General features: G+C 37.7%; 2 protein-coding genes across 3 annotated transcripts; one reads left to right on the forward strand and one right to left on the reverse strand.

Moving 5' to 3' along the window:
* Nucleotides 1-92: 92 nt before the first annotated feature.
* angptl6 (angiopoietin like 6) lies at nt 93-14,929 on the forward strand. 2 transcript variants are annotated; one of them, XM_015371975.1, is made up of 7 exons: nt 93-144; nt 11,608-12,102; nt 12,196-12,333; nt 12,438-12,648; nt 13,505-13,698; nt 13,880-14,150; nt 14,244-14,929. In XM_015371975.1, the coding sequence occupies exons 2-7, from the start codon at nt 11,638-11,640 to the stop codon at nt 14,426-14,428; spliced, it is 1,464 nt and encodes a 487-aa protein (XP_015227461.1). In that variant the 5' UTR covers nt 93-144; nt 11,608-11,637; the 3' UTR covers nt 14,429-14,929. The 2 variants fall into 2 exon arrangements, with proteins under 2 accessions (XP_015227461.1, XP_015227460.1); XM_015371974.1 differs by lacking the exon at nt 93-144 and adding an exon at nt 10,357-10,581.
* On the reverse strand, nt 1,344-8,541 carry LOC107083050 (suppressor of SWI4 1 homolog). The gene is made up of 13 exons (XM_015371991.1): nt 8,329-8,541; nt 7,896-8,066; nt 6,785-6,886; nt 6,644-6,694; nt 6,284-6,454; nt 6,016-6,092; nt 5,723-5,830; nt 5,496-5,619; nt 5,336-5,414; nt 5,011-5,140; nt 4,771-4,928; nt 4,265-4,684; nt 1,344-2,400 (listed from the first exon to the last, which is right to left on the reverse strand). Exons 1-13 carry the CDS (start codon nt 8,341-8,343, stop codon nt 1,469-1,471), a joined length of 2,538 nt encoding a protein of 845 aa, XP_015227477.1. The 5' UTR covers nt 8,344-8,541; the 3' UTR covers nt 1,344-1,468.
* Nucleotides 14,930-15,306: the final 377 nt, after the last annotated feature.

Raw genomic sequence — 15,306 nt, forward strand, 5'->3', positions numbered from 1 at the left:
TTTTTCATTGTTTTTTTTACATAGTTTTGTCACAATAAAAGCGGACACAATAACACTAGCATGACGGTGGATTAAGGATTTTGGTTTCGTTTGACGCTCTAGGTCCCTGCTCTAGGTTTTTTCAAGATCCGTCTGACAGAAAAAGTAAGTTTATCAGAGGGGCGATGAAGGGGAATTTTTTTTTTTCATGGGGGACCCACAAAAAAAAAAGAGACATTCCAGAAAATAAGGGCTAAAATCATTTTGTGTATTAAGAGAAGCAAAAAGCCAAGGTTGCAAATACCCAATCTAACAGATTAAAACTATGATCTTATCTTGATGCACCTTGAAGCTGGCTGTAAATGCATCTAAAAAAGTAAATAAATAAAATTATTCCATTTCCCCTCATTTGAACAGGCAAACAAAAAATGAGGGCCAAGGGAAATAATATTTTTGCTCTTAAAACAAAACAATCGATTTAAATATTAATATTAAAATATTAATTCGATTTAGGGGCCAGCACTAGTCTGACAGGGGCACTGGCCCCTGTTGGCCCTTGCTTTGAACTGCCCGTTGTGAATAATCTTTAATAACATGTTTGAAAAAACAGAACGAATACAGATATTGAAACCCAGACCTCGTGGTTGCATTCTGCGGCAGGGTATTAAGAGAACAGTGCAGAAATCTGGCTTTCAAGGTAAGGGCTGAAAGAGACCAGAAATGAATGCATAATTAAGTGTTTCAGGGCATCAGATCAGGATGCTTCGTTTGGAGGGTTTCCAGGCCCATCACATTGAGTAGGACCCAGATCCAGATTTAGCTGGAGGAACTGTCCCTTTTGGCATAAATAGATGCTGAGGAGGTGCAGGGGAAGTCTGGTTTCTCTTCTTGTTCTCTGTCTGTCACCTTATCTAATCTAACAATAAACAAGAGACTGCATGAATATTATTGAGATTCTTTAGAGAATTTAGTGAAATGTTTTTCTTGAAATGTTCTATATTTTGTTTAGGTTGAAAATGAGGGGTTTCTTTCTTTTAATCTACTTAATTTTGCAAAAAACACATTGTAATTAAGTGTTTGTTGTTGTTTTTTTAAAAATTTGATTCTGTAGGGAGGGTAGCCATTTTCTTTTAATAAATGAAATCACCCTAAAACTTCCTTTTGCATTTAGTTTTGTTATGTCTGATACAAAGGTTTTGATGCTCAGAAACATTCCAGTTCAACCAAACAGCAAAAAACAAACAAACAAAAAAAAAACTTTTTCTTAACATCATATAAATTAGATGGGATGGTAATAACAGAATGCAACACTTTTTTTTAATTTTATTAGGAAAATTATAAGATTATCTGTTTTTACAAACATGATTGGTCAAGAAGTACAAAACTGTGTCATGTAGAAGTTCTGCAAAGATCCTTCTAGCAAAGCTATGTTCAGTCTAAAACAAGGATGTGCTTCATGCAAGAGCAACCAAGCGACACCTCTACTTCCTCATCCAGCTCTGTTGTCTTCTAAGCTCTGTCCACAGCATACCAGTCTAATACTGTCAAACAAAGCCATGTAGAGGATGGGATGGATACACATGTTCAACGTTGCCAGACCTTTGGATACTTGGTACATGTTGTAGACCCAACAAAGTGTGTGTTGGGGATATATCCTTAAATACAGATGATAGACTTGGTAGACACGATAGGGCACAAAGGAAACAGCATAGAGGACAATTACTGATAAGACTAACAAGGCAACTTTACGCTTTTCAAGCGTTGTTATGTTGGCATTTTTCCACACAACCCGAGTCACTACACAGTAAGAAGTAAAAGTTACTATGAAAGGAACAAGACAGCCAAACACAGCAAGGAATACTTTGTAAATAAAGTCAGACTTGGGGTCAGACGTTTGGTGACAGAAGGCCACACATAAAGTATTGTTATTGTAACTGTGTTTACAAAGAGATGCAAATTTCAGCATAGGGGAGGAGATGACTCCTACAATGATCCATATGATCACACTAATGGCTTTAACATGGGATGGTTCCAGGTAGGAGCGAGTGAAGAAGGGCCATGCGATAGCCACACAGCGGTTCACACTTATGGCCATGATGAAGAAGATGCTCACATATAAGTTGCAGGTGAAAAGAAACCTCTCCATTTTACACACAGCCTCGCCAAAAATCCAGTGTTTCCCCAGGGCATAGTAGACGATCAGCAGAGGCAGAGTGAGGATGTACAGCAGGTCACTGATGGCCAGGTTGCAGGAGAGGACGACACCCGAGTGCCAGTCGCGCCTTTCTCTGACAAACAGCAGACACAAGGCAAACAGATTTCCTGCAAAGGCCACAACAAACTCGACCCCATACATGGTAGGCAGCAGGCTAATCTGAAACTTCTCACAGTCAGAGAAGTTGACCGACATCCTGCTTTCAGCTCAACACAACCCTTTAATAAAAAAAAAAAAAAAAACAGGAGTTAAAAAAAGTCCCTACCGATGTTCTTTGCTATAGCCTAGAAGCAATAAAATAAGCTGCAGCTTACCCAGATGCAGACATGCAAATATGCCAGAGTAAAGCTTTGATTTACTAATTCGTTGATGAGAAGGTTGAGGGTAGAAGTCGCTCCTTAGTCGTCCAATGCTGATCTGAGTGACAGAACAGCAGAGTCATTTCCTTGTGCCCCTGCTTGTGTTGTTAGAAATGCAGAAGGAAAACTGCAGTGACGACACCAGAAGCATCAATCTGAAAATATTGCTATAAAAAAAAAAACTCTGTTTGAAATAGAACTAGAGGCACAATAGATGAAAAGTACTTATTTATGACAATTCTAGCAGCAACCAGGGCTATAACCAGAGGAGACTGTAATGTTCAGTTTAGGCCCAAATTTGGCCAAATGGTTGCATCCATCAAAGGAAAAGTTATGGAACAAACTGCCAGCTCATGTTAGGGGCTATGCAACCTACAAAAGTTTTAAAATCTTATTGAAACATTGGTTGAAAAATAACCAGACCCAAATTCACAGGTGAATTGATCTGTTTCCTTGGGGTCGTTAACCTAATTTTATTGTGATTTCATATTATTGGCATCTTATCTGTTTGTGTTCACTCTGCTGTCTCCCATAGTGTCATGTTTAACGTTCACTGTTCTTACCTGCCTTAGGAAATCGGATGCAAATGACCTGTTAAAGCATATTTATATTGATGCTTTAAGCTGATATGTTAATAAATGTGCATTTCCTAATTCAAATAATTAAAATTAGTTTAAAAATGCACACTCTAAAAACCTTTTGTACCTATACAGGTTTGTCTTTGCTTTGTTGTGACTTCTGGTGAAGAAATAACAGTATTTCCGAATAACCTTGTCCTGACTGACCAGTTTTTAAATGACATCTGACAGAGCATCCCACCCATGAGAAGCAAATTCAAAACAAATTTCAGGGAAATCTCTTCAGTTTTTTTCAATATTCCTGACTTTTAGAAAAATATCTGAAGGTAGAAAAGAATCAAAAGATTGTGTGTGAGCAAGCCAAAGGCAAACTTCTATCGTAGGATAGAAAATACGTTTTTCTATTCGAAGATGAGAAAATGATCACAGGTGGGAATAAATTGGTCACATAAAAAATAAAGACAGAATGACACTCACCATCTTCTTTTAAGACCAACTTTAAAGCTTTAATTTTTAGTAAAGCTTACAATAACTTGGACTATCCTGATCCTGAGCTAGTTTTGCCATTAGGCCGTTGGAGGACATAATCACCATCCACCCTGCTTCTCAATTTCCAATTATTTGCAGTTTTTACCTTTTTTCTATTTATAGAAGCCCCATCTGATATTTTATTCAGACACCTTCCAGAGTGGGCACCAGCTGAGCTACTGCTGCCAAAAACCTCATGATCTCCATTTACCACCCTTTTTAAAAAGACCTTTTGCAAACCATCACCTACCATTAACCATGTCTCTTCACTAGGTAAATTGTAACTCAATAAAATTCAATTCCAAACTATTTATAGCTTAACTAATTTATAGTTTTGTAGCAAAACATTTTAACGTATTCATGAACTTCAATAAGTGGAAAGAAATGACAGAACACAAGAATATTAGAGTGTCATATTTACAAAAAAAAAAGTTTATTTAAGAACTGAGGATAACACAAATGATACAAAATAACTTTTCCAAACAATCATTGTTTTGAAATTGTTCCAACAACATCCACTCAAATTGAGTGCTTAAATGTTGAAGCAGTCAGAGCAAAGATTTGCTGCCCCCTGCTGCCTCTATAAGGTACTGCAACCAAAGTTCAACGTTTCCCTTTAGTCCGTTTGAAACCTTGTTTTTCACCTGCGCCCTTCTTATTCTTGAAGCCAGGTTTGCTTTTGTGACCCTTTGAAGAAAAATGCTTGTCCTTGTTTTTCTTTCCATCAAAGTTTTTCCTTCCAAATTTGTTTTCTCTCTCTCCAGATTTCTTGGAACCAAATGCTTTCCCCGGAGGCCATTTTTTCTTACCGAATGCTTTCTCTCCATCTTTAGACTTTTTCCAAGCTTTTCCTTTTCCCTGTAGAGCGGTTCCTGCTTTGTCTCTCTGCTGTCCTACTGCTTTTTTTCTTTTTGGTGATTTAGAATCTGGATCTCTGGAGGTTTTACCAGCAGACAGTTTTCTCTTCCTGGGACGTTCCTGAGATTTGTCAGAGCGTCTCCTCTTCTTAGCACCAGGGAACATATCTGGGAAAAAGAATTATTCATTTTTGAAAAGATTTTAAAGAAATAGTGTAACCAAGGGTCCAAAGCAGGTAAATTTTAGTATTTACCCTCATCTGGCTCCTCCCCCACAGCCTGTCTGTAGTACTCCACATCATCATCAGATTCAACAGCAGCAGCCTGATCTCCTTGCATCCCTGGATCCTCCACTTCACTGTCCTCCTCAGCTTCAGCTTGTTTTTTCTTGATGCCTTCTAGACTCTTTTTCCTTGAAAGTAACACAATTTTTTTATAGACAAACATTTATAAAAATAAAAGAAATCTGCCTGATACGTTTAGGTCTAAATTACTTGTTCTCTTCTCGTTTCTCTTTCTTCTTGGCCACATTCTCTTCCTGTGTTTTCCTTCGGTTCTCCTTTTCCTTCATCTTGGCCTCCTTTCTCTTCAGGATTTCCTGAATCTCTTCCTCTGTCTTAGATACTGCAAGGAGAAAAAGACCAAAAAAACAAATTAAGAAACAGTTTGTGCCTCATGAGCATAAAATCTAAACAATGCTCAGGATGAATCAGTAAGCGTTTACTTTTAGGAGAGAAATCATAGGAATCATATTGTTATTTTCATCAAGTTCATCCAAACAGCTCAAACAGAAAGAATTTAGGAAACAGATGGACTAACTCATGGAGTGGTAGATGATGTTCCCGTCACCCATCCCTTCCTGGATCTTTACCAGCTGCAGAGTCATTCGAGGGCCGATCTATGGAGAGCAAAGTGGAACAGGTTGAGCTGATATCCAAACGTCAATCGGGTGTTTCAGATATAGAAGTTTTTGACTCACTTCTGTCAAACGGACAGCGCTCTGCTGGGATGGCATGTTGCCTCTTCCAGCATACATCTGTGGCAGTTCAGTTATATTGTGTTCACCGTCCTGCTCTGCTTCGCTTTCAGACAAGTTCGCTCCCCTAAAGAGTTGTTAGAGAAAACATAGCCTTCCATCTGATTTCCATCTCTAAAACATAACAGTGGTTCACGTTCTTTTTAATCGCTGCAAACATAGATCCTTACTTCACCAGCAGCTCGGCAATATCCTCGAACTTGCTCATATTGGGGAACTTCTCCTGCATCAGCTTCTTTACTCCTCGGCTCATCCCCACAGGGACGACTTTCAGGCTGCTGCAGATTGGGAATAAAAATATTTGACCTCAATTAATGAGAGAAAACAAAAAAAGTAACAGACATTCTATAAAGGCCCATCAGTGCGTTTACTTTGGACATAAATCATGAATGAGTCAAGTCGTGTTTGGTCATCATCTGAGCCCATCATTTAGAAGACCTGTTTATTTTATCACAATACTTACTAGTGTCGAAACTGAATTTCCTGAGTCTCTGGGTCAAAACTAAACAGCACACACCTCTTGATACTGTTGAGATTTACCTAAAAAAATAAAAAAATGTCATTAGGCCAAAGCTTAAACTACTTTTTATGAGATTAAAAAGGTCTACTTCATGAATGAATCAGAAAGCGTTTACTTTTGAAAATTCTTCACATTTAATCAGAAGACTATACTTTCATCATATCATAACATTTACAAATTAGGATTCTTACAAAAGGGCTTGTTTTCTCACCTTTTGGACATTTATTGAGGGAAACATATTCTGGAACATGGTGGCCATGAGCTTCACATGCATGCCATCCACTCCAAAGTTACTGAGGATGAGAAGTGGATGATGGGTGAACTGCTGCTCATGCATCCTGTGCTTCTTCAAAGACGAAACCACATCTTTTATAAGGGAATACTGTGGATGAAACATGAAATAGAAAAGTCCTTATAAAAATGGATTAAATAAAGAAAGATAATAAAGGTTGCATGACTTGGCTGCTAGGGTTCATCAGTGCGTTTACTTTGAAAACATCACTTAACAATCAAGTTTTTTATGCATCATCACATGAACCTGACATATTAACTAGCAAATTATGAAGTGTACCTTTACAACTTTAAAATAAAGCATGGGGCCTTTAGGAAGACGAGCCAGTCTCTAAGGAGGAGAAAAAAAAAGAAGAAGCTGAATGGATAACAGAGCATCTTACATAAGAAAAAGTAAAACCAGATATGCCTTTAATCTCACCATGTTGATGCTGTCGCTGGTTTTGCCAAAGATAATGAAGTGGGTCACTCCCAGAGGCCCCGCTATGGACACAAAATCCTTCAGGAGATTCTTTTTCCGTACCTGGTTTTAAAAGGCAAAGGCATGAGAGGGAAACTATATTTTATAAATTGTGCAAATTTGTTAAAGTAAGCGATGCTAACATCTGGGGGAAGCTGTATTTAGAGAGGCGACCTCCAAGACAGAGTCCTTTGGAAAAAAATAAATAAAAATAGAGAAAGACATGCATATTTTATAAAACTATTGTTAAATTATCCCAGCAGATATTTTTTATATCCAGGAGTCACCATCAAAAATAAAACCACCATCATGTCACTGTAGATCATTTAAAATCAACGGAAACATTTTAATCATAGGTTATACCTGTAGAGGGTTTAGTCATATATTGATTTAATTGGAACTATAGTGTCTTTTAAGAGATATTTTTAAGGAACTGACATGTCTTTCTGAAAGGATTCATCCCAATTAACCCAGATCCTCTTGTGTTTAGCTATTGAAAAATAATTACACATAGGCATTTCTGAGGGTTGAAGATAAATTAAGGTCGAAGCATTAATTCATCGATGAATTAAGTGACTCCAGAACATGGCATTTGCTAGAGGACATCAAACTTATAGCTTTAATAAATCAAAAGGAAATATCCTTTTGTTTCACCTAGTCCAAATTCTAGGGGGAAAAACTCACATAAAGCAACTTTATCTAGCCTATTAGAAACTACTCGCATGATTATTTTTGTAAATAATCATGAATTGTCCTAGAATAAAATGTGATTCAAATTGTAAACCTGAAAAGTAATATAGGTCCTTTGTTTTAACAGGTCTTAGGGGGTTATCACTGCAATTTTTCTCAATGTTTCAAACTCCTGTTAAACTTAAGGTTATTTTACTTATATTGTGATTAAACTGCACAGCTTAAAAGTCTTAAATGTCCAGATATGACTTCCAAAACATGACTTGTGACTTTTTCAGAGTGAAAAGATGCATTTTTGTTATTACTGTGTAATAAAGGAATCAGAAAATTTCGTACTTTTAATCATCTGAACATGTGGCCCTGTTTTCAGAGGGATTCATACCTTCAGAGACTCGGCGGTGTACGGCTGCATGACTTTCCTCATGTCCTGGACGAGCTGACCCACGTTTTTCCCAATTTGACCCCGATGGAACACAAAGGAGTGGGGGACAGTTCTGTAGGCATCCTCCGCCACATGGACAGCTTGGGCTCGGGCCTTCTTCTGGTTTTTGGTCTAACAATTGTGGAAACATCAGGCACAGGAAGCAATAACATAGATAAATATCAACGCTGGAAAAAAACCCTAAGCGTAACACAACCCTAAACCGTATAACAACGTCCAGACCGGGCTCACAACAACGCTTTTCCAGAAATGTTTAATTATGTAAATAACGCATATCATATTCGTAAACGAATCCTACAATTTCCTCCTTGATAACTACCGTCTATATCAGTGCTTATAAAACATTAGCTAATATGCTAGGCCAGGCACGTACCTTCGATTTCCCCATGCTTGATTTAGAAGTCTGTAGGTTTATTTAACAAAAACAAAACCTCTTTAAATGCTGCTAAAGTATATTTAAGTAAACCATGCTTCAAGTGCCTCAGTAAAATGTCTCAAAGCATTAAAGTAGAAACCCTCTGCTACGAAGGATCTCCTCTATCCACATGGTTTCTCGGCGTGTTACACCCTAATATGTCCGTGTTCCTCACTAGAAGGTAGGAACTTTTTCTTCCTCTTCGTCGATTTATTGGGGGTTTGCAACAAACATTTGGTAGCATTACTGCCACTTACTGGTATTGAGTGTGGTTCGTGATGGACTAATTTCTAATAAAAATAAAATAAAATAAAAACTATATACTTATACATAAGTTTTTTATTCTACCCGTCTACATCATACACACATTCACCCTCTCTATAATAAAATTCTATGAAATAATTTAGTTTTCTTTAAAATCTATTGATTAATCTTTTCCTTAATACATTTAAACTCTCTCCCCATATATCATCTCTCGCTTTCATATTTAGTATAACATGTTCTATTGTTTCATATTTTCCACAGTAATCACATTTGCCAGTAGTACGCTTTTGAATTTTGAAAAGTGTATAATTAAGTCCTGTATGCCCAAATCTTAACCTTGTCATCACTCTCTCCTCCTATTTCTCTTCCATTTCTTCTTTTTCCTACTATCTTCTGAATTTTATAAAGCCATCTTCCTTCATCCCACCTTTCTCTCTTTTTTTTTTTTTTTTTTTTTTTTTTTGCCATTTTCCCATCAATTTTCTTTAATAATACTCTTTCCCTCCGATTTACTTGTTTTAAAAGGTAGGAACAAGTCTGGCTGGTTCCTAGATATTGCGGTTGGTAGGTTATACTTTTGACCACAAGAGGTCAGTAGATAGGCACGCAACGAAAGATAATATCATTATGTTGGTGGGCAGAAGACAGGAACACATGATACAGCTTAGGCAATTCATTCATTCATTTGTTTAGATCCAAATAATGGTTATTAAGTTTTAAGAAAAAAAACCCCACAAATAAGTACATATTGTAACCGAATAAATAAAAATGTGTAATAATGCATCTTAATTTAGTTTTTAATCAGTTTTATTTGCCAGGTATGTGTACACATAAGAGGATTTTTGACTCTAAATTGTACAACGCTCATGATGATGAGCACATACGGTATACAAATACTATAAACAAAATGGGAAGATCCAAATTGTAGAGCAGTGGTGCGGTGAGCAAAGTTCAAAGGTTGCAAAGGTAAACAACACAGTACTGAATAATAAGTGGTTATTAGTAAGCAGGTGCTGGAGAGAAGTGAGTTACTGGGTTATTGTTCAACAGTTTTTCCTGACCCTGTTCATTAGAGTGATGGCTTGTGGAATAAAAACTCCTGAATCTTCTAGTTTAGGCGTGGTCTGTCCTAAGAGAGGGGACAGTTGGATAAGAGCACAATATAAATTAAAAAGAATAGAAAGTATAGGAGCAAAAAAAAAATATATATATATTTTTTTTGCTTTATAAATTGGTGGACAAAATATTGTTTCACTTTTTCTTTCTTTTTCTTTGTCTCTTTCTCTTTCCGTCTAAAACACAGATACACACAAGCAAAACTATTTTTTGGCGATATCCTTGCTGAAATTGTCATTGAAACCTAGTTTCCACTTCATGGTTAAATGGAGTAAACGCATGAGAGATCTTTGTCTGCTTCGAAAGGTTTTTGTCTCATCTGCAGCAATAATAGTGGCATTACAAACTATAAACCTATTAACTGGTTAACCATCTACTTTTAAGCATTACTTACAACAAATCCAATGCAAAAACTGAAATCTGAACAATGGCAATTTCACCATAGCACATTTGTTGAGATTGTGAGTCCATGACAGACAGGATCACAGACTGATGGCAGAGGGAGGAGACATCCAAACTCCTGAGTCTACAGCCCACTCAGTAAAGGGAGGCCACAGTTGGATAGTTTGTGATTAGCTACCCTCTTTCCTTAAGAGATCCCGACACAAGAAACCAGCAGATCATGAGCAAACGCAGCTTCTGACAAAGTTGACTGCTGTTCTGACCCAAACCTTTTTGCTTTCTGATTAGATTTGCAGGCATCACAGGTTTTCACTCATTTATAGCTTCTGCCATTTTTTTTTAATGCCATTTTGATTTTGCATGATCAGTCTCTGAAACCTTCTGCTTCTCAACACAAAGGACGTATGTAAACCTCTTTGATCTGCCACGGTAAGTTATTAAAAATTACCACTTTTATACAAACCTTGCATTTATTGTACTTAAAATTAAGGTAAAATTGAGTGAAGTAGTAATAACAGTTGTCTCGTTAGGAAAAAAAAAAGATATGTCTGGTGACCGCACTGATTGTCAGCATATAAACAAACTGAATTAAATGAAGCTGCATATTTAATTGACTTTTATTTTATAGTGAAATGTGTGCATAAGATCATGGCGTTGCTGAGTAGATTGATGGGTGTTGGTTCTGGCTGGTCTGTGTTGACTGATTAACTTTTTCTATTGATGGGTCAAGTTTTAGAGGAAATCAAGATAGTTACACTCAAGATTATTACAATCAAGATATTTGAATTGAGAAAGCTTCCTGGAGAGGTAGTGAAACGTCTTCAAATCTTGGAAACCAAGTCCAGTGGATTTTTTTTTTTTTACTTTTATGGAATGACTATGACCTGGATGACTCAGAATCTTCATCCGCATGATTACACTCACAGCGCACAATGGGGAGACTCTGTTATGAGACATAACATGTATAGATATGTTACATTAATATGTGATAGTTTGAACTTTATTTTGCAGTTTATCTGAGTGGCTGATGTTAAACGAAGCCAACATTAAAGTAAAACTATTCCCTACCAAAAGAACAAATAAAAAAACAACCAAAACATTGTGGGACAACACAGAAAAAAGAAATGTATTTTCACACAGGATGAAGAATAAAAATCTTCATCCATTTTTAAGAATCAATTTTCCAAGTAAAAAAGAAATACATTTCTGGATTGCCTGTAATATATATGATTTTAGTAATATAATAATATAACATAGTTTGGATTCCCTAAAACAATTCAGAGCAGAACACCCCAACTTAAGTTACTTTAAAAGTCCCATTGTATTGAAGGGGGAACTCACATCTAATTGTACAAGTTACATTTAACACTATCTAAATATTCCCCAAAACACTACAACCATCTACATTAAAGATCTTAAATATAACATTTTTATTTTTTTAATATTTTTTGCTAGGATGATTTTCCTGAAACACTCGACTGATTAATGGATAAGACACTGGAAACAGCTCTGACCCTTTTCTTCATCCTTTGTGTTCCTACTCAAAAAGTTGGAGGGCAAATGTTGGGAACCAATGGAGAGTACAAACAATCACCACGTTCCTCAGATCTGAAAGCAGGCCGTTGCTCCTACACCTTTATTGTCCCACAGCAAAAAATTTCAGGAGCTCTGTGTTTGAACACACACTCCCCAATGCTCAACAAATCAGAGGTTGCAGCTCTGCAGTTGGGGTTTAAACAGCAGCAGGAACAGCTGGAGAAGCTGCAGAAACAACTGGAGGATGAAGGGTCTCTTGCCACAGAGGTAAGAGCCCTACGCAAAGAAAGCAACAGCATGAATTCTCGTATTGCCCAACTTTATAACCAGCTGCTGCGTGAAGTCATCCAAAAAAAGGAGCAGGCTGTGGAGCACCAAAGGTTGGAGAGCCTCCTCCTCAATGCTACAACACAGGTAAGCATGGATTCCCCCATATCACAGCTTCTCACGATTGGGTGAGATATGGATCTTGGCTTATGTTTTCTCTTTTTGGTGGGGGAACTACAGGCTTTGCAGGTTTCCAGTAGTTACAGGGAACTGGAGAAGAAATATGGAGCCCTCACCTCCACGATAAGTTCCCAGAACCAATTCATAGCCAAACTTGAAAAGCAGTGCCAGTGTAGGCATTCCAGCCAGACCTTTCAAGTAGGAAGCATGCAGATCTTTTTATTTATTCATTTTTAGATTTGATACTGATGCTAATTGTGGCCTGCAAATTAGCCTGTGTTGTTTTATGTTGCTCTGAACAGACAATGACGGAACCCCCCAAAAGCAGTGATACTGAGCACCATAACCACAGCATTGAAGCAAGCATAATGACAAATGATGTTCAGAGGGACCAGAGTGCTCCTTTACATCAGCTTCAAGTGAAAACAGTCGTCGATCATTCCCTTCCTACCTCTACAATCAGCCCCCCTACTGAATTGCCTTTTGTTGGCTTCCCTGTAACAAAATCTCCAGGTATCCAAAACACATTTCAGAGCATTTGATAAGACTCCAAACTTTGTCTATAGATGAGTCTTGCTTGTGTCAGACATATTTATTGTGTCTGATAAGCAGCAGAAGCTGGTGGTGTCACTGACCTGCTGATAGAGGTTTTATCTTCTTGGGAAAACCTAAACAATGTCAAACACAGCCAGCGTCTCTCAGAGCATCGCCTCTATAATGATCAGGCGCTCACTTTTTATTAACACACCAGCAAAGACGTATGCGGTTAATAAAGAGGAAGAAATAGGCAGCTTTCTGAAAAAAGTGACCATGTGATGCAAGAGCGTTAGTTACATCCAGCTTATGTAAAAGTGCTTGTCATGGCAGCTCATCTATATTCATTATTGTGGGAGATGCTTCTTAGTCTGTACATTCTGGCCATGCAGATTCCTATGTTGACCTTATCCAATTCTTCATGTCCAAAGAGATAAATAGAAGCTAATCTTTCAGACGCCAAACATGTACTCTAGTTCACTCTAAAGAAACCAGCACAGATTGTTTATAGTATGTGCAAGAGCTGCATGGCAGGCATAAATAAAATCCACACCTACCTGCAACTAAACTTTCATCATCAGTTTTTAAATAATCAAAATTCATGGATATTAAATAGCATAGCTATCTGAATAAAAGAGAGGTTTTTTGTACAAATAAAAATGTAAAGGTAAGATTATTCTTTGTTACTGTTCATGTATGAGATATATCACAAAGCTTAAAAAGAAAATCTGTGTTTTTGTTGTCACATAAAATCCCAACATCATAAATACATGTACAAGAAGCAGAAATACACATATAGCATACGATGTTGGTTGCCTATTTTCATCTCCTCCAGGGCCATGGAGAGACTGCCAGCATGTTCTAGATTCAGGCGAGACCAGCAGTGGGATCTACCTGCTTCGTCTTCAGAGCGCCAACCTACTCTTGCAGGCCTGGTGTGAGCAGAGTCAGGCTCAGGGTGGCTGGACCGTCATCCAGAGGAGACAGGATGGGTCCGTCAACTTCTTCAGGACATGGGAGCAGTACAAGGTGATTTCAAGCAACTTTTAAGTCAGGAAAGGCTGAGAAATACTGGAATTTAGAAAGAAAAGAAAAAATGTGCTAAGTAAAAGTCAGTGATTGCAGTTTTGAGTTATAATAGATATTTGGATATATACAAAAAGTTAATCATTCAGAAATTGCTAAAGCTGCTATTTTTGCATTGTTGCAGCAAGGATTTGGAAACCTAAATGGAGAGTACTGGCTTGGTCTAGAACACCTCTACTGGTTGGCGCAGCAGGCCAAGTACAAACTCAGGGTTGTCCTTGAAGACTGGCAGGGCCGGCAGGTGTTTGCTGAATATGACAGCTTCCACCTGGAGCCAGAGAACGACTGGTACCGCCTGCGCTTGGGACGGTACCATGGAAACGCAGGAGACTCTCTCTCATGGCACAACAACAAGGCCTTCACTACTCTGGATCGAGACAAGGACAGCTACGCAGGTCTGCTTCCGTCATACCTCTGCTCAGCAGTTCTCTGACATGACTTGACTCTATGTGTCAATAATTGCTTAATTCCTTCACTTGTGTCATTAGGTAACTGTGCTCATTATCAGAAAGGAGGCTGGTGGTATCACACTTGCGCACACTCCAATCTGAACGGTGTGTGGTATCGGGGTGGACACTATCGAAGCCGCTTCCAAGATGGGGTCTACTGGGCTGAGTTCCATGGAGGATCCTACAGTCTGAAAAGGGTTTCCATGATGATCAAACCCACTTAACTGCATTGCTGCAGATAACACAGGATTTCATTACAAGGAAACAGAACACAATAAAAAAGAAATTTAGAGGTTTGAAACAAAATACATTATTCTAAAAAAAATTTAATGGACATATTATTATTTACATAAACCCTTAAGGACGATGTTTCCTCTAACTCTGTTCAAATCTTCAAATTCCAAAAAGGGAAAGTGGTTGTTTGTGAGACTGGGCGTTTCTTTCTCATGCTCAGATTACGCTGCAGTTTCCTGAGTTTTACACTGTTGGTCATTATCTCTCAGTGATGTGAATCTGCTTACAATATTTCCATGTCAGGAGAATCTTTCTCACGTCTTTGATGGAAACCAATGATCCACACCTGTTTGTGTTTTCAGAGGATTTTACACACTGTTTTTTGTTTAGTTTCCACCTGTGTTATTAAGCCCCTGCCTTTCATTTCCCATTGCCCACTCCTATCTTGTCATCCCAATACCACCTGGTTCCTGGTTCCTTGTGTTTTTTGTTGTACCATGTTTGTTATTTTTATCATTAAATACTCCTTAACCATCATTCACCTACTGAAGTCTCTTTTACATTTCAATCCTTCTCCTCGAAAAATCACGACAAGAAATACTTCAGTGTTAAAGCAAAAAATGTAAAAAAAAAACCTTAACAATTAAATTTTTCTTTTGAAGAAAGCCACAAACCTTTGACATGTTTGCTTGTTTAACTTTTTTCCTACGAAGGAAACGCTGAACAATAGCTGCTCTGTACTTGTTTCAATTAATCTAATAACAATAGACCAAAGGTTTAAACTTGGCCAACTTATTCATCAAATGTGTTTTTGTCCTACTCTTAGGAGAATTCTTATTGCACATTACCTCATTTATCACACATTTAT

The sequence above is a fragment of the Cyprinodon variegatus genome, unplaced genomic scaffold (genome assembly GCF_000732505.1).
Source record: "Cyprinodon variegatus isolate N-32 unplaced genomic scaffold, C_variegatus-1.0 Scaffold68, whole genome shotgun sequence".
NCBI classification, from domain to species: domain Eukaryota; kingdom Metazoa; phylum Chordata; class Actinopteri; order Cyprinodontiformes; family Cyprinodontidae; genus Cyprinodon; species Cyprinodon variegatus.

Bases quoted from the DNA above. Each gene is read 5' to 3' on its own strand.
- LOC107083050 (XM_015371991.1), bottom strand. The intron at 5,415-5,495 runs GTGAGTCAAAAA...TGCTCTCCATAG, and splicing joins GCGCTGTCCGTTTGACAGAA to ATCGGCCCTCGAATGACTCT. The intron at 5,141-5,335 runs GTTAGTCCATCT...TTCTCCTTGCAG, and splicing joins CATCATCTACCACTCCATGA to TATCTAAGACAGAGGAAGAG.
- angptl6 (XM_015371975.1), top strand. From the start codon at position 11,638: ATGGATAAGACACTGGAAACAGCTCTGACCCTTTTCTTCATCCTTTGT. The intron at 12,334-12,437 runs GTAGGAAGCATG...TGCTCTGAACAG, and splicing joins ATTCCAGCCAGACCTTTCAA to ACAATGACGGAACCCCCCAA. The intron at 14,151-14,243 runs GTCTGCTTCCGT...TTGTGTCATTAG, and splicing joins AGACAAGGACAGCTACGCAG to GTAACTGTGCTCATTATCAG.